General features: G+C 42.2%; 1 protein-coding gene across 2 annotated transcripts in view; it reads right to left on the reverse strand.

Annotated features, from left to right (window-relative positions):
• PIK3R1 (phosphoinositide-3-kinase regulatory subunit 1) overlaps positions 1 to 19,589 on the reverse strand; it is an 83,111-nt gene that overhangs the window by 17,193 nt on the left and 46,329 nt on the right. For both annotated transcript variants that reach the window (XM_024578447.4, XM_024578448.4), the window contains exons 3-7: positions 11,030 to 11,122; positions 10,542 to 10,616; positions 5,105 to 5,236; positions 3,894 to 4,095; positions 3,628 to 3,707 (exon numbers count right to left, since the gene is read on the reverse strand). In XM_024578447.4, coding sequence (XP_024434215.1) covers positions 3,628 to 3,707; positions 3,894 to 4,095; positions 5,105 to 5,236; positions 10,542 to 10,616; positions 11,030 to 11,122 — 582 coding nt within the window. The remainder of the gene's footprint in view (positions 1 to 3,627; positions 3,708 to 3,893; positions 4,096 to 5,104; positions 5,237 to 10,541; positions 10,617 to 11,029; positions 11,123 to 19,589) is intronic.

Raw genomic sequence — 19,589 nt, forward strand, 5'->3', positions numbered from 1 at the left:
ATTTGTTTTGTACTTGCAGTACATGGCCTTCCATCTAGTATTTAATTAGGCACCATGTGCTAATGGGTCCTCTCCAAGCTGACCCATTATGGGTCATCACCGATGATGACCCATCCTCAGTCATCATCGGTGTTGTCTATCCCTTCAAATGCTACCTGGTAAAAACTCGCACACACGTCTCTCTGTCCCGTAACAGTCTTGCTACCCCCCGACAAATATCATTCATTTCTATTCATAATAATAAAGTTATTGCAAGTGAATGATTTGTGACCAGTTAGGGAGATGCCGGTGTTGTGCTTCCAAAGCCCTCTGGTACCAGCACATGCGGGGGCAGTGATGGAGGACTCTATGAAAATGTCACATTCCCACCAGGCCTAAGAAATCATTTCTCTAGCCCAGGGCCTCCTGCCAATCATCTGCACTGGAGCCACGCCTGCAAACTAAGGTGTTCGGGACGAGGCGGTTCTCCTGGAAGGGGCAGTATATTTTCACAAGTGCGAGACACTGAAGTATCCGTTTAATTCCAAAGGGCCTATATAATTTCCAGAACAGCTAAGAGATATCACACAGAGGAGAAAATTGTAACAGGGTGCAGCCAAGAGGGGGGCCCCAAATAGGGATTTGTAATGGGGTCCAGAACTCAAAATGTCCAGGAAATATTAGAAAAATACATATAGGATGTCCTCACCCCCACAGGTCTGAGCTTGGGGGATGGAACACATGGAGCAGGGCCATTCAGAGCTGTTTTGTATAGCAACAGCTGTGCAGCTAACCTCTGGCATGGTCATTTAACATATCTATAACCTTTAACTGGTTTCATGGATATATTAAGTAGCTATGGCCATGCTTTGAGCCGGGGGAAGGAAATGACTTCCACCCAAGATGTACTGTAACTGGGAGGCAACTCCCCCTGGTTACAGTGCCTGCGCCTGCATGAGAGCTTGGAGATGACTGGCTCCATGCCCTGGGGACACACCTGCCCAGACTTACTATGGTAGCCCAGTAAAGCTGGAAGAATATGGGAATGCTGGCAGGTGTAACTGATTGTAGGAGGAGTCGGAAATGGGGCTGCAGAGGAAGACTGGTGCTGGGGTTTAAACCCAGGCCCGGCAGCCATACCCGAGAGAGGACCACGCGGCTTTGGCAGAGTGGGGACCCCGGGGCTTGGGCAAGAGTTAGGGCCACGTGGCTTTGGGTTGCTCCTTTTTGCCACTTGGGTTAGGCAGCAGGAGATACTTTGCTGGGAAGAAAAAGGGTGAAAGGACTCTTACTGGTGGGCTGTGAGAAGGTGCCCCATGGCTTTGGATTAACTGGAGATTGTGGCAGCGACACAGCTGATGGTGCCGGGAGCCTGAACCACAGACTTCTACTTCTTTTCCTGATATACGGTACCCCAGACTGGGCACAGGGAGAAGAAAGGACTGTGCGTCTGTGGGTATTGTAAAGGACTTTAGTATTCTAATGAAGACATTAAGTCATTACTCTAAGTCTGTGTACTTTTAAATAAATAATTCCTTTCCTTTTCACCAATCTCTGCAGATGTCTCTCCCTGGTGGCAGGCAAGGCAAACCTAGTAGGTGGGGGGGACCCCCAGAGAGAAAAGGGGTGTCCTTTCGGTAATAGTATATCGTTCACCACCACCCCCAGGTCTCTTCTGTAACAAAATGGCTCAGACCAGAGTTTAAAATGACTTGCACTCGTTTTTCTGATGAGGCTGAATGAATTCTGGGATGGTCTAGCAAACGTTCAAGGCTTTATTTATCATTCCTCAACAGAGCTGATGAAACTAATCTGCCTTTGCAATTGGCACACCAATTTCTTATACAAGAATGTGGGCAGGGTCCATGACATATCACACAGTTTTAAGTGTGCATTATGAAAACGGTTGCAGATGAATCTTTTCTGTGGCAGAATTAGGCAGAAACTGATAAAGACGTTTAACCAGTTTACACCAGTGAGACTCATTAATCTCCACTACTGGATCCTACTACACCCTTTGTAGGGGAAATTCTCAAATCTCCATGTGATACGTTCATTTGTGGGTGTATCTGTCATACCCTGGCTGGCATTTAGCTTCCATGTCTTCTCTCTTCAGAGGGGGAGACACTAAGGCCAGGACCACAGCCTAGCCCTTCCCTGCCAGTAGGGCCCCACTCTCCCTACGGCCTGAGACAGACTGCCACACCAGTCAGGGGGAAGTGAAAGATCGTAGCCCAGCCTTTGGCCCAGAGATCTGCTTGGTTCTTGTTAGCCCTCTCCCTCCCCACCCATGTGATTAGTTTAGGGAAGGCCATCAATGAATGCCTAAAGCACCACGCTCCACACCCGCCCCAACCCCTTACCACAGGGTCCTGTTAACACGACTGCAGTCTTTCCTACTGAGCCCAAAGGTGGCCTCTGCACATCCACACAGCTCCAGGACCCATGAACAATGACCCAAGTGCTCACAGGAGATGAAATCTTTGGGCCACACCCTGACTTCAGCCCCAGGCCGTCCCTGTGGACAACCATCTCTGATGCAGTTTACCTACAAGTCGGGGTCTACCTATGGGACATCCTGCTTGCTGTGATTTGGAACATAACCACGCGTGCCTTCCATACGGTTCTGCTGCCCCCCTCTTACTGCTGCAGACCATATCTTGGGTTTGTCCACAGAAGATCTGCCCAATACCTGCCTCCTTTTAACCCAACCCTGCAGGAGGGTTTTCAGCACAGGCCCTCGCCTCTCTTAGTCTGCACCTTCCAAAAGCAAACCACCAACCCTTGCCACGGAACACCTGAGAGAGCACAGCTCCAGTCTCCACTGCGTGGCACTGACACCTGGGTCCGCATGCCTGCTCACACAGATAAATGTGGTAGCTCACAGAAGCCTCCTTTGAGGTTTTATTTAAATTCCAGGCATAAATTAAAATTACAAGCAACACCTTTTACTGGTCCTGAAACTTCACTTACAGGACCTTAATCACTATTCTAAATGACCTGCTTTTAACCAGTATATATAGCAAAGTTAGGTTGTTTAGACTTTCCACAGTCGAAGAAAAGCACATCAGTTTAAATTAAGCCCACTGCTGACACGGTCTGCATTTCCTGCTTTGTTAAATGGCTAACTGATTGCCAGCCTGCTTTCAAAGAAGTGCCTGGCTTGCTCTGACTTGCTGCAGCGAGCACCCTGGTTCCATACTGCTTGCATTATTGAAAATGTTTACTTTGACAGCCATTTCTCAGCAGACCTGCTTCCAAGAAACACATTCCCAAATACTTTAAATTACATAGTAATTATAAATCCCCTACTTTCTAAATATTAGAAAGACAAACAAAAATGTCAACAACTAAAATGAGCTCCATAATTTATGCACGACGAGAAGCATGAAAGGTGACAGAGAGCTCTCCCAACAAGCATCACCTAAAACCAGGACCCTTTAGAATCTGCAGACGTGGAAATATGGATGACATTTAACATACACACTACCATGCAGCTGTTTTTTCTTTCATCACGAGAACCCATGTCATTGTGGATCTCAATTCTACAAGACACTCAGGCTATTGCAGATGAAACCTAAAGCCACCATTTTTCAGGCTCTCAAAACCAAGCAATGAGAATCTGGAATGTTCAAAGGGCCTCATTACCTGGTGCAGGCTGTCGCTCGTTCCATTCCGTTGAGATTAAGATTTCTACAACTTTTATGAGGTGTTCAGTATTCTCAGAGCTATAAAAAAAAAGAGTTCTATTAGAAATGTTTTCCCTAAACAACAAGCTCATTTTCATTTACATGCATCCCAGGGTTAACATGCACATGCATGGGGAACTGGTATCTTCAGAGTAAGTGTAACAGCCAGTCAGCCCAGGACCACCCTCACCCCCCAAAAGTACGCGTTTCTCTTCTCTCACTTACCTGGCTGCTGGGAATCTGAAAAGCAGAGGGCTGAAAAGTTCAGAGAGCACTCTTGCAGTCAGAAGGTTTTTGCTGGAGCTTTGGGAGAGCTTGAAGAAATGTTTTAGCAAATACTGAAGCGTAAGCCAATACTGATGAGGTATGTTAGGTGACCTAATGAGCTTCTTCAACAGCTGGATATATTCTTCAGAGCTTTGAACTTCTACAAGTTAAAAAAATGAGAAAACATAATAAGAGATTGTATCTAAGTATCACTGAATAAACACCTAGAAAATTTCTGTTCTTCTAGCTATAGAAAAAGGAGTCATTCAAAACAAAGTCATTGGGAGAAGCAGACAGCCCATTTGTTCTTCTCATTAGAAAAGGCATTGTGAGAAAGTAGAAATCTCAAGTCAAATGGAAATGTAAGAAGCTCTTGGTGTAAAAAAAAACACAAGAGGTTCAGAGTGTTCTGGTAGAAATCTGCCCTCTATGGAGCAGCTGCAAGTGTGATTGGCTGAGCGGGAGGAACATCAGATAAGTATCACAGGTTTTAACTTTGAAGGTTACAAACCACAATTTCCTGTCCCCAGAGCACTTCAACTGAGCATTAGCTCCTAAAACAGAGTCCTTTTCTCTCAACACTTCTGTAATGGCCACTTGAAGGTGATAAGAACATCCCAGACACTGGGTTTTAGTCCCCATCCCCTGAACCCACGGATGCCACTTCGGACAGGATGCCACTTGGGACACTGCGGCCATCACTGACATAATGAGTTTTGTTAATGCTGATGAAGGTTAACAATTAGCCATTTCAACATGTGGACAGTCTTCCTGAGCAAATGAGAATCTGAGTGTTCTACTGCAGCGGTCCCCAACATTTGTGGCATCAGGGACTGGTTTCGTGGAAGACAATTTTTCCACGGACCAAGGTTGGGGAGGGGAAGACAGGAGGCGGAGCTCAGGCCCGGGAGGGGGGTGAGAGCTCAGGTGGTCATGCTATGGATGGGGGAAGAGGGAGGTTGGGGTCCCCTGTTCTATTGGATGCTAATGGAGGGAAGTTGAACTGATGGGAGTAGGGGGCAGGGTGGTGGGGGAGGGGTCAAGGGTAGGCTGTGGTGAGAGGAAAGATTCTTAATATTTTCTAGAAACTATCTCTTCATATGCAGAAGTTACAAACACATCCACATCTCAGTGTATGTTCAGTGAGGCTCTCAGAAGAGAAAACAAACCTTGGGCTAAAGAAATCATCTCATTGTAAACCGCTACTGGAATGACAGGATTCGGCAGGTCCAAGAGATAGCGTTTGAAGGCGTCTGCTAAAACTTGAACATCAACTGTTTCCACGTCCATGGAGGCAGCATCTATGATAGAAACATTTTTAAAAAATTACTTCAGACATTTTATACATTGGTTGGGCCAATTTTCTGAATGTCTGACTTCAATATGACACATGTAAGGAAGCAATGAGGACCAGTATGAGTTTCTCACAGGGGCTGCTCCTTGCATTTCGAACAGAACAATTTTTCTTTGTATGGGCCTGTCCCCAACGCAGTAAGCATTTAGCAGGATGGCCCTTGTCCATGATGCCAGGAGCATATTCCCAGACTTGGTGCCCCACAATCCCTATGTTGAAGCCCCCACTCCCAGTACCTCAGAATGCGACTATATTTGGAGGCAGGGTCTTAAGAGGGCTTTGTTAACAGGAGGCCACTACGGTGGGCCCTGACCCAACCTGACTGGTGTCCTTCTAAGAAACGAGGAAATTTAGACACACAAAAGGACACCAGGGGTGCACACACAGAGGAGATGCCATGTGAGGACACAGCAAGAAGGCAGCCATCTGTAAGCCAAGGAGAAAGGTCTCAGAAGAAGCTAAACCTGCCTTGATCTGGGACTTCTAGCCAGAAGAACTGTGAAAAAATAGGATGCTATTTTTTTTAAGCCACTCAGTCTGTGCAATTTTGTTATAGCAGCCCTAGCAGACTAACGTAATCCCCAAAAACGTTTCCAAATACCCTTTGGAGGGTGGTTTTGCCCCACTGAGAGGGGTTCTGCCTAGGGTTGGCTAATCATATAGTAAATGCTTCCTAAAACCTCAACAAGAAAATGTGAAATGGAAATCCACAGAATTCTGAGAATTTTGAGTTGCTAAATACTTTATTTCAGAATTAATATAAATTTAACCTGACAGAGAGACTGAGTAGGCAGTAAGATATGATAGAATTTTAGCAATCTCAAGAATATCCATGAAAATAACTTGAGCATCTTTAGAACATTTCTCCCTAATTCTGACAGGGCCTTATGATTAGGTGTTACTAATCTAACCAGTGGACTCTAACTATCTCAGACGAATGAGAAGATAAGCATATCTGTCCAACAAAGCCTTCAGCTGGAAAAGGGATCAGGTCATTCGGTAATGGGGTGATGTGGGTCAAAGTCTGTCTGTGAGGGCTTGAGATAGAAGAGACACAGGCCCAGCAGAAGGAAGGGAAACTGGGGGCAGGCATGGCCATCGAGAAACAAGAGGCGTTCGGCTGCTGCTGATGGGTGCACCCTAGTGACACGAAGGGTCACTTGAAAATTATCTGGAGACTCAATGGAGAAAAGGTGAGCTGATGGGCCAAATGCTACATTTTTAAACAAGGCATTATGAATTGTGGTGTTAAAAATAAGTTGAAAAGCAGAGCTGTTGGAAGTGAAGATAACACTTTTGCTAATTTGAATTCTGATACAGCTAGAAATGTGTGAGACATTAGCAAGAACTAACATAATGTAGTGACTGAGTGGAAGAGGTTGGGACCTAGGAGAGAATGAGAAAGAATCAAAGTTTACTCCAGGGCGTTAGAGCATGAGTAGGAGAAGGTGGTATTCTGGATACCGAGAACCAAGTGTGATATTATAAATCATGCTAGGATGAGCCTGAAGCTGCAAAAGTTCCTTGGACACGTACTTATCATAATCCAAACTCGCCCAACTAACTAGGCAGCTTTTATAAAAGATAACCACACAACACCATAGAGCTCAGAGCAGTTCATCTCACAGAAAATGTGGATAGGTTACTTTGACTGAAAGAATTATTAAACTTGACAGGGAGAGAGTCAAAGGGTTAAATCACTTAAATGTCCTACGGAGGACTGATGAGAGACATCGCATCTCTAACAAGTCCGGGAAAGGTGATACTAGATCTGTGTGTAAAGGAGCCACCTCGGAAGTAACGCAGCTACTCACAGTGGACTGTCAGGCAAAACTGTGTGTGCATCACTACCGGAACATTCCACAGCCACTGGCTGGTGGGGACGCTGCTGCCCACCCCTCATACTTCGCCCTGTACACTTCATTTACCATGTCTCTTTGCTATCAAATTAATATTGCTTAATTTGTCATCCTTTAAAATGTGATACACCAATGGGTGATGTGGTATAAACACTGAGACAATAAATATTCCACGTATCCCTCCATGAAGCAGGGTTTCTGCTATGTTCTCTGCGCAAGAGCAGTGCTGAGGAGTTGTATCTCTGCCATGACACTTGTGGAAAGTATGCTAATGATGTGTCCCCCTACCACATGGACAGCACCTCAAGGGCACCGACTGCAGCTCTTACCTGTTCCCCTGGCTCCCCCCAGGGCCCAGCCCAGCACTTAGAATGTGCCTGTTCAATGTTTGTGGACTGAACTATAAAAAGTCCTTAGAGTAGGGCTTTGGTGTATTAACATTATGCACGAGGTGCATCCCAAAGACCCTTTATAGTCTTTGAATGAAATAGCCTTATTTCAAGTCCCTGGCAAGTCTTTGCAGAAGCTCACCTTATGTCAAATTCTGCTAGAGTTTGTGACATAGTACGTTCTATTATTTTTTTAATGTAACTTCTAAAGCTTCTTAGAGTTCCTGATTTCTGTCCTATGTCTCCTTTTTTGCATTAAACCTCTTCCAAGAGCAATGCATGACTTTTGAACCTAGCTAGGTGAGAGCTGTACACTCTTTAGGTCTAGGTCGGGGGAGTTTACATCCTCTCCTCCCCAACTTCACACTGAGTCTACTCATGACAGGTAACCAGTAAACTCTCCAGCGTTTCATCCTTCCTCCGGCTGGAATGGTGTCCTCTCCTCAGCTGAACTCTAGCTGTGTTAGTAGTTCTCGGTTTTGCTGGCAATGTCTGGAGACATTTTTGGTCACAACCGGGGGGACAATGGCATCTAGAGGGTAGAGGCCAGGGATGCTGCTAACCACCTATCTTGCATACGACAGCCCCCCACAACACAGAATTATCCGTCCTAAAATGTCAAGTGTTGAGGTTGGAAAGGCCTGATTTTTAAACACCGAAATATAACTGACATACAATACCGCACTGGTTTCAGACGCACAACAAAAGGATTTGTTTCTGTGTACATTGTGCCATGACCGTCCCAGTAAGCCTCGTTAATGTATTTTTTTCTTTATGAAAACTTTTAAAGATAAAGCCTGATTCAGGTTAAGGAAAACCAAAATAGTCAGGAAAAAAATTCAAACCATTAATATTCAAATGAGAAAAGAAAGAAATAATTCATTTTAGGACAAGATAGAGGGGGGAAAGCATAAGGACTTTTGGAGCCAGAACAATTCGGCTGCAAGTGAGAGCTTCGCCATCGGTAGTAATGCATACCTACCGCACAAGGGTAAAGCGAGCAGGAAGTGAAAGACCTGATAGGTGGCAGTCAGAGGGCCGCTGTCTTCCTGCCTGTCCTCTCCAGACACCGGTAATCCACAGGGCTGGTTAAAAGGGCATGTTCCTTCATTCTGTTTAGTGTAAGTGACTCATCTGTGAGCTTCTTCCAGGACACTACAATATTTTTATGAATTGAAAAAGCCTCAAGCTGCAAAGAGCTCTGGTGGATCAACTCCTATATTTAGATAATGTTTACTCCTTTTTTTTTTTTTGCCACAAAATTTACTTTCGTAGTATATCATACAGAATCCAAATGAGACCAGTGTTCTGTGTATGTGTTTTGATCTCCAATGGAGAAGGAAATCTGTCTGTCAAAATATATTGTTGACGTGAATTTGGTTATTTATTTCATCTCACAAAGTGGTGTAAAGATTTTTTTTAAGCTACACTGCATCATTTGTGTTTGGTCACATTTAAAAACTCAACCACTATTTCTCAAATAACCTCTGTTTCATCGGTCTCTGATGTCTGAACATTTCCTGTGACATGTTCAACTTGACCGATTTTCTGACCAAAACAAGCATCACTATTTCAATTGGCTAAAAACAAAATTCAGTGTTTCCTTAACACCCTAGTAAAGCTGTTAAGAAAAAAGAAAAACACGTCTTTCACCTGGCATTTTATGCCAGTTGACTTCTGATGATCTACTCTGTGGGTAAGACAGGAGGAGACGCAGCAGCAGAGAGGATATATCCCATACAAGGGTAAACTGATTTCCATGTACAAAGGAAAAAAAAAAAGTTAAAAAAATTTGGTTTTAAGCTTCAAACATTCGGGTGGAGCATTTCAAGTGAAACTATTCACTGATAAAGATCTAATCTCCTTTTTTCCCCCAGAAACATGTTTTCTAAATATTTTCATAAGCTGCCTCATTTTTAAGCTGCCTCATACTTCAAATTTTCATTTGTTAACTACCAGGTAGACATTCTTTGCACACATGTCTCAAAGAGCTTCTTCCAAAAGTGGGTTTCACTCTTTTTCACTCAAACATACATCAGTTAAAATAGTGTGAGGCATAAAATTACTTTTCTAAAATGAAAACCATTGGAAGGGAATGAAGGATTTGAGAGATTCTAGAAGCTGATAAAAAAAAAGATGACTTGCCAGAACGATGGCCAGTGAATTTACTCACATTTGTACAGTTTTATTCTGATGGCAAAAGAGAGGAAGGCCAAATAAGAAAATCACCACTTGGCTGAATAAACTGATGTCATTTAACCCATGGTGTGCAGGAGCTGGGTTGCACCTACTCACAAGGGCCGCTGGAACTGCACCCAATGCTGCCCCAGTTGGAGTTCAGTGATACCATGAGAGCTGAAACTGATCATGGTGAGGATACTTACACCATGGAAATGGGCAAAGGCAACAAACCAGGGCTTTTTCTCCTCCCTCAGAGCTGGTTTACCAGTACACCACAGAACATAACAATATCGTGATGCTAATGTAAATACGGCATGAAAAGGCAAGCAAACAACAAAGGAAGGAAGAAAGCAAGACAGAATGAAAGGAAAGGGAAAAGAAAAGGAAAAAGAGAGAGAAAGGGAAGAGGTCAAAAGAGACATTTGTTAAATGACACAGACTTAAAAATATTTTTTAAACTGATCCAGATGAATTGGATGTAGCCAACTACAGGGTCAGAGAAAGACGGTAGATAAACAGAGCCAGAGAAATCCCAAGAGGCTGTTTCTCTCCCCTGCAACTCCAGCAGGACTCAGAGGCTCCTGGCTGTGACGACAACCAACATGCCTACAGGCAGGCATGCACACACACCCCAACACAGGAGACAGACATTAAAGGTCTGCACTACTACCACAATAAGGCAGAGGGAACTACGCCTGATTTCTGGGCTCCCTTCAAACTCAGAACATTGCATGGTTTTAAGTTCAAGTATTTTGTGCTTTTCCTGACACAGAAAGGTAAGAACTGTCTTTGTCATTTGTATCTGTAGTTCCAGGACACTCACCACAATCAAGAAGCTGTCGTAATTCTGCTGGGTTGCTGGAGCTCTGTGTTCTGTATAGAGTTGAACATTCCAGACCTAGGACACAAAACAGAGCGAGTATGCAAAACACAGCTCTCTGGAGAACCTGTGAGCCGGTTGCCAGAAAGACATTCCAGTTTCCATCCAGTATCTATTCTAGATGTGTACCAAATATTCTTGGAAGTCAACTCCTACTATTAATCTTATCTGGCATGTCAATAATTTTGGCAAAATCTTCTGGCCACTAAGGAACCAGTTGATTATATTTCTTAAATTATGGAGAACTTAACAGTTCCCATACAGGAACTACACGTTAATATGGAATTGGAAATCAGACCAAGATTATGTCCCCAGTACACAGCACAAATCGCTGTGTGTCTAGCACAGGTATTTAATGAATTCCCAAAAGACAAACATAAATTTTAGCACCCATGAACAAGTTTGCTCATTCCCTCTACCCGTTGGATTACCTTTCTTTTCAATGGCTTCTACTAGTTTGATAAGAAGAGGTGGAGCAATGTCAGGAGGGGCAAACTGTTCTGCAAGATCCGGAAGGACCAAAGCTGCAAATAAACAAAATCCAATGATTATGTTTAACTTGGGGCCATCAAATGCATCAAACAACAATGAAAAAAATGTAAATGCAAAATAAGGGAGTTCTATCTGACAGTAGCAAACTCAGGCCCCAGTAAGAGACAGCCCTGTGCCTGGCCCTGCCCTGTAGAAGGCTCCTCTCTGGGCCTCTTCCCACAGTGTCAGGAGTTTGGGGGCCAAGGAGACATGGCTTTCTCTCCTAGGACACTCTCAGAATACTTACCCAGAATCCCAAAATTCCTTGCCCTGATGGCTTCTCAGGGCCTCTTCCCCAGGTCCACCCTCCCCAAGGCAGACCTCCCTGCTGGGGTGCCCTTCAGCCTGACGAGCTCAGGATGGAACAAATTTGGATGTGTAAGGCCACTGAAAAGCCACGCTCTGGGGAAGAACTTGGAGCCTAAGAAATCTAAATTCAAGTCCGGCCTCCTGCTCATTATGAAGAAATAACTGTCCAGGCAGGAGAATAGAACAGATTTTATCGAACAGTTTGTTAACATGACTTATAACATTAACATATTCAGACACAGGGTATGTGGGGCTCCTTTTGCACTCTTGTCCCAAGCCCCACAAATGCCGGGGGTGGGCCAGTATCAGATCTAGAAGCCAGTGCACATGACCACGGGCCACCTGACCCTCAGGTGAAGTCCCCGTGTGCCTGCTGTTGAAGCCTTTATTTGCTTACATTATTTTGGTCAGTAAATATCTTTTGAAATGTGATGCTTTCAGAAACCCATTTTCCATGTTCTGTTTACATGTTTTAGTAATTAAAATGATACAAAAGAAAAAATCTTATTGAATGACACAAATGTCTTTGAACATTACATTGATAACTGTATTCTTACTCCAAAAAAATGAAACCATTTTAAATAAAAGCTTTTTTCTCATAATAAACCAGAAGAGGGAGCTAAATATATTCACCTCAAATTTCTGAAACTGCAAAGTATAGGTAAAATGATAGGGTTTATGAAAATAACTACATGTGCATCAATTAATAACTTTTTAGACATTTACGTTCATCACTGTGTACTCCTATCTAGAAATAGTTTATATAATCTAAGAAAAACTAAATATTTGCGATTTTGTTTCAGTGAGATTTTAGGTGTGTGATTATTATAAGCCATATATCATGTTAATTAGCAAATTTTTTATGAGGGCCATCTTTCTAATAGTACTACTCCGCCCAGGACAACAACAGATTTATGGTACAAAAGTAAAATTACGTTATTAAATTTTGACCTCGAGAATCAATGACCTGATACCATTTTTGCAAACCCTGAAAGACCCTTTTAGACGGCACTACGTCCTGTGATAGACAACACGTGATCTCGCCAGCTCTCTACTCGCCACAACCACTACCTGGGATAAAAGACGAAAAGGTAAATCACGGAGCAAAATGGCAGAGCAGCACCATCTAGCAGAACTTTATGTGATGATGGAAATGTTCTAACAGCTGTGCTCGTCAATAAAGTGTATGTGGCTACTGAGCACTTGAAACGTAGGTACTGGGACTGAGAAACGGAATTTTTAATTTTCATTCATTTGAAATGAAATGGTCGCCTGTGCCAAGTGACCGCAGTATTGGAAAGCACAGTCCGGAAGCCTGAGCAAGGGCAAATTCTGTCAATAGGGACGGAAGATGCCGCAGTTGGCTTTGTGCTTAGAGACCTCACCAGAGAGCCATCCCTGAGGGCAGGGCATCTGGACAGAGGGCTGACTGACATCTGAACCCTGGGCTACCTACCAGGCAGTTTCCTGGGTGACGCTGTGTTATATCACCGAACACATTTTGGACTTCGTAAAGGCAGATCGGATACGCCACTGACTTTCCAGATGCTCACTATGCAGAGAGTTGAGTGAGAACTTGAGCTTTCTTGTGTTTTCTTTGTCTGCCTGAGCCCATGGACCACCTGGAGAATTTGCTAGGAAATCAAAGTACCACCACAAACCTCTGGAACTGGAATATCCAGGAATGGAGTTAGTAATCTGTTTGGGGTTGGTAATAGGTTTTAGGATGTGCTGTTATGATAAGCAAGTTCATGTGGGCGACTGCCTGAAAAAAATCCTGCAATGACACCCCCAAATCTCTAAATGTTAAAATGGGAGTATATCTGAAAAGCACTTAAAATACAAATGTCCTGCAAGTTTCATATAGACTTTTTAATGGAAAACATTGCAAAAATTAAAGAAAAAATACTATAAAATGAAACAGCACACCATTTCATTTCCTCTAACTATAAACTACTTCCCCTTGCCTTCAAAGAGTATCAGCTCACAAAAATATCCTCCCCCGTAAATGCCTTCTCCACTGAACAGGGTGAAATATCATCCTATCAGCACATGCAACAGAAGGAAAGCATAAAGGTAAAGAGACGATGTACAGAAATGTTATTAATTAGGACTCACTCTAGTGTCTTTTCTTAGCCCTCTCAAACTTACAGGGCTGAGCCCATGCCAAGATGCAGAAAGTTAAAGATTAAATTGTAAATACATGAACCCACACATCCATCCAACATTCATCCAATCAACTAGCCCAGTTCCATTTTCTCTTCTGTCATACATTATACAAGCATTAAGCTTTTTAAATTAAAAAACAAATCCCTGAAGTTGGCAACTGAAAATGGAATTACTTAATAAAGGTTTATCTCCTTCCAGAATCTTATCAAAACAATCATTTCTGCAGGCAAATATGAAAGTTAAATTAAGTGATAATTAAAGATTTCACCTGACTGCAATTGGAATATACACCCAACAGCTGTTGTATTACTGGGCTGGCAAATACTACACATGAAAGTGTTTCTACCTTTGTATTGTACTTCCTCACTGCAGTCTGAAGGGGAAAAAGGCAATACCTTCTTTCCTTAGTGCTTTCAATGATTCCTTGTGTGTGTGGGGGAATGGTAGTTTCCTTTCAGTATCCTGAAGTTACAAAGTATCATTTGTTTCACTCAGACAAGTGTCACGTGAGGTTTAAGCACGGTGACAGCCATCAGGTATCTGGAACTTTTCTCAGAGCGCACACCAGAACACCTCAAAAAGGACGAACCTGGATGTCTGCAGTAGGAAGTACAGGTACTCCTTTTGAAAACACTGAATTTCCCACTCCATTTTTAATATTGAAAAAAAGCTTTATCACCTAAATGTATGAATCATCACAGCTGATCAAGGTTTTGCAATGGGAGTTGTAAAAGGTAAATTTTACAAGGAGAGGCGATTTTTAAAAATAACAATGTAAGGATTTCCTATTCTGTGACTCAATCCATTTCCCCTTTAAAATATTTAAACATAGGGAAAGCAGCAGCTATACCCAGAAACCTTTGAAGTTCACATCTTTTATTTCAGGCAACAGGATCAATTAACACCAAAAGTCTAAAGAAGTATTCTAAAGCCCAATATTAATTATTTCAACAATCCTAAAATCAACTATTCCTTTAATTACACTAAATACGCAAGGTCAATATTTACTTTTCCATGAGATCTCATTCTAAGAAATTGCAACAGGAAATGACAATTGCCAGGAATTACCAAATTTGGCAAGTTGTTCTTCAAAAAGTTCATGATAAAGCCCCACATCACACAGTTCAATAAATCAAAACATAATGGAACTAAAAAATATATATACAAAGTATATGGATCACATATAGAGATTTGTATGATCCTCACAAAGTTTGCATATAAATTCTCATTAGATTTCATCTTCCAGACAGATTTTTTGTACCTTAATGAGGAATGCATTTTAGTTGTGAATCCTGTGGTAGCTGGTGTGTAAGTCTGGAGAACCAAGTCCACTCTTAAGAATCTGGTGAGTGCAGATTTCTATACTATAATCCAGTACCAGTTTTTCACTTGGCTGAATCATTTTTTCATCAGAAGAAATCAATATTACTTAAGGAGAAAGAAGACAAAAAAGAACAGCAGAAGGGTCTAAAAGCAGTGAAGCCAAGACGCATTGTTTCCTTAGAAAAGAGGAATTAGCCTCCAACATTTAACTATGTGCCCCAGGTTATAGAAAGAATTTTTCATGACACATCAGATTCTGTGTTTTCCACTCGTTCTATTTTCCCCTCTTTGCCCTGGTGACAACCAATCACACTGAACAGAAGAGAGCCTTCTCTCCAATCTCAGGCCCTTCCCAAACCACTAACGTGGACAGGCCTGAACAGCCCCTGGGCACTGGCGGTGTGTGGGAGACAGTGGCATTCCTCGCACAAAGTGGTGCCAACACCGCTACAAAGTGCAAGATGAAACCAGCACACAGCCACACCTTTTGGAGGCGTTCTGTATAAAAAAAGATATTTTAGACTTAGTGCCTGGCAGGGACGAATGGAAAGTTTAAGCCGAAATTCTGGGACTCCAGAGACTGCTCAAGCCAAGTATTTCATTACTGATGGAAGCAACTTGGAAGTGTATGAAAAACTGCCACTTAGCTTTCAAAATCTAATACAAATACACAGAAAAGAAAGTGAATATGCAAAGTGTGGATCAGTATTAAATCAAGATGTTTGTCTAATCACTGTTGCTGAATCCAAACTTGATTTCTGTCTGAAACAATCTCTCTCATTATTTCAAATAAAAAATGTATATTCTGGTGGGCAAGAATTACTTTTATTAAACCTTATAAGCACATTTATATGCATATAATGGTTAATACCTTGAATATTTAAACTTCTTAAGCTCTAAGAGCAAAGTCATAACAAATGTTAAGATACTACAGCTAAAAAAAATTAAGCAAAGCAAAAAACCAATTATGGGTTCCTTAATTTTGGAGCACACTTGTTTTAACTAACAGCAGTAGAGAAATTATTGAAAGCACAGGGTTAAGGCCAGAGAGACCTGGGTTTTGCTTGTGGTTTTGTCACTTACTGAATGTAATCTTGGGCATGTTAATTAACTTGAACCCCAGTTTCTTCATCTGTAAAATGGGAATAATTATTATTGTAACATTGCTTCAATCAAAAATATAAATCAACATGGTAGGCATAGTGCCCAGTATGTAGAAAGCACAAACAAATGGGTATCTATGGTTAATTTAGAATTATTCACATATTCTTTTTCATTATTATTGTTAATGGATTTTTAAAATACTCAACTGCAAAGACACTTTAAGACCAGAAACTATTATTAAGAGAGAATTCTCAATACTTTATTTTAAAGATTAAAATTTATTTTTTAACGATTCTTCTTAATCCTCACCCAATGATATGTTTATTGATTTTAGAGAGAGAGAAAGGGGGAGAGAAAGACAGAAACATCAATATGAGAAACATCAACTGGTTGCCTCCCGTATGTGCCTCGACCGGGGATCGAACCTGCAACCCAGTTTTGTGCCCTGGCTGGGAATTGAACCTGTACAGGACAATGCTCGAACCAAGTCACCCAACCAGGACCTGACACTTTTTAAAGATGGCAAAATGGAAGCATATAAGAGGGTAGAATCTGCATTTTGATTTTCATTCTATACATAAACACATTCAATATTTTTTCAGACGTATATTTAAAATATCACATTATTTTCAATATATTGCACTCTTCCCTATGAATACTATCATGCTAATCTATTTAAGTTATTATACTTCAGTTTTTCCAATATAAAAAAAAATGAAGTTGAAATGATACTGAACTTGGTGGAAACAAGCTTTTTTTGGGAAGGGCAGATAAAAAGAGTAGATGTAAAATAAATCCTCAGCCATTACTACATTATTTCCAGCAATAACTAGTCAAAAGGAATTAAAAGGGGCTGCCAACAGATTAAAACAAGTTGGTAAATCTTTTCAGATGCCCTAAACTAATTAGTCTTCAATATCTTTATCTTCTCCCACTTATCTCTTCTGCTCCACAGCTTAAAAACAAATAAAGGGGATCTGAGATCCTCTGCCCTTTTAGTTTTATTTCTAGATAACAGACTAGTGTAGAGAACAAACAGCAGGCAAAAATCTCATTAAACCAAGGTTACAGCCTTGCTTCTGATGGCCTCAGCTGAAGCCTCAGAGTTAGGAGACAACTGAAATGCAAGATTACAGTTAATCTTTGATGGGCGAGCCTAATTAATTGTGATTTGTATCACCTAAATTGGAGTTTGATGAAAAGATTACCATTTATAGTGCACAGGAAATTAAAATGCTGGACAAGAGGTACATGGAGAAGAAAGGGACTCCCCTCTCTCCCCAGCACGAAAGTAATTCATAGTTGAGTCTGCGGGATCCAGGAGGCTAAAGATTTATAAGGGAAGTTGGTCTTTTGGTCTGTTGGCTTAGAAAGATTCCACAGGAAGTGTGACTATGAGGCCCCCAAAGGGAAAGAAAGAAGGAAAAGTCACGTGACACACACAATGGGTGCTGGACCATTTGTTGAATAAATGAGTACTACTGAACCTCAATTAGGAGCCACACCCCAATAGTATTTTACAGACATGCTTTCACGTATTATCCATAGCAGTTCAAAGGTATCTAGTCTTTATTATCCCCAATTTCAAGGCGAGGAAACTGAGACAGAGAAATTAAGTCATTTGGTCAAGGTAACAAAGCTCATAGGCAGTGACCCTAAATTCAGCTTGGATCTCTTTCCCCCCAACAGGGTCTACATGTAGGTCCCATTCAAGGAAAGACCCCTACAAGGAGTTTGAGAGACTCCTGCTCAGTCTCCCTGATTTGAAGGGTCACTATGACACTATGGGTCACTATGATGAGGGTGTTACATGACACACGGGTTGTTGGATGCTTCATCCCACGTGTAAATAAAGCTACGCCGTTTCATTCCACCATATTAGCAAGTCGGTACAATTCACACAATTCTCCCTCGTGATAAAACATTCTGCAATGCAGATAATTAACACCATTAAGGAGAGAGCAGTGGGAACCCCTTTAATAACTAGAGGGAGATGGGGGCTCCAGGCGAGCCTTGCTATCTCCCTCAAGGCTCAGGGTGAACCTCTGGAGGCGCTCACTTCTCTCCCATTTATATCTGACAATAGATTTCACAGTCAAATGTGTAAAATACACTGTTTAGAAATGCTTACAAGTAATTAAACAGGGTCTTCCAATGTAACTTGAGAAGCCCAATCTCTGAAGAATGAAAGGGTCCTCCTTCGATTGGGAGAGGGCAGAGGAACTGGATAGAAAGGCATTCCTGGGGAAACTGGAGACCAGAAAGAAGTATTTTGATCTAGGTTGGGAGCTCACTAACTGCGCGGAAGCAGGACGTTGGCTGACCACGGAAAAAGTGCAAAGGGAGGGTGGACTGCCAAGGTGGAAAAATCTGTCCAGCTAGACGGAACAGGCAGTTTGAAGAAAGCCTGGATAGAAATCAGAGAAAAGAGCCACTAGTTCCATTCTAATAACTACAGAAAGAGCAGGGTTTTCTCTCTGATGTTTTTAAATATACTACCAAAAAGTTGAAAGAACTGTACCGTGGATGCCCTTACATCCTCATCCTAGAGGCCAAAAGTAACATTTACTCTGTTTTATCACATATTTATCCATCAATCTCTCTCTCTCTCTCTTTTTTTTTTTTTGACACATTTCAAAGTACGTTACAGAAATCAACTGCTATGGACTGAATTGGACCCCTCCCCCCCCCCCCCCCCCCACACACACACTCCATATGTTGAAATCTCAAACTCCAATGTGATAATGTGAGGAAATCAGAACTTTGGGAAGTAATGAAGTTGAGATGAGTTCATGAGGGTGGGGTCATTATTATAGGATTAGTGCCCTTATAAGAAAAGATGCCAGAGAGCTTCCTTTTCCTCTCTTTGCTATGTCAGAACACAGAGAGAAGACCCCTGTCTTCAAGCCAGGGAAGAGCACCCCCCACTAGAACCCAAACAGCCTGGCCCCGGACTTCCAGCCACCTGAACTGTGAGAAATAAATTTCTGCTGTTTAAGCCACCCAGCCTGTAGGATTTCACTGTGGCAGCCCAAGCTGCCTAATACATCGATACACTACACCCAAAGAGAGGAAAGAAACCTTTAGTCTAGAAAAAAATCAATGTCAAATACTAATTCTACAGGTATTTAGTAAACATCTTCTGTTCACCAGAGTATTCCCAAGGGTAGGTAGTACTTCCTAAACTCAATGTGCACAGTAATAACCTGCTTCAGCAGGTCAGGGTGCGGTTTAGGGTTTGCACTTCCAACAAGCTCCCAGGTGACGCCCATGTTGCTGGTCCTCAGACCACACTTCAGTGGCAAGGATTTAGAATGAGTCCATTGATCACAGAGAGAAAATCTAGATCTCGGTGGGAGACAGAACCCTAACTATTAATCTGCATACTTCACACTTGCTGCCTAAACGTCCTGGGCTTTATGGACTGGTCTTATACCAGATCCCCGTAGTCTTGCATGTGTGTCGGGCAGATGATGCTGACTGATGCAGAGGGTCTAGCTATAAAATCTAATTAGATCTGATATGATACCTAATTAGCGGTGGAGGCTCTGCCAC

Source organism: Desmodus rotundus, chromosome 1 (genome assembly GCF_022682495.2).
Source record: "Desmodus rotundus isolate HL8 chromosome 1, HLdesRot8A.1, whole genome shotgun sequence".
NCBI lineage: Eukaryota > Metazoa > Chordata > Mammalia > Chiroptera > Phyllostomidae > Desmodus > Desmodus rotundus.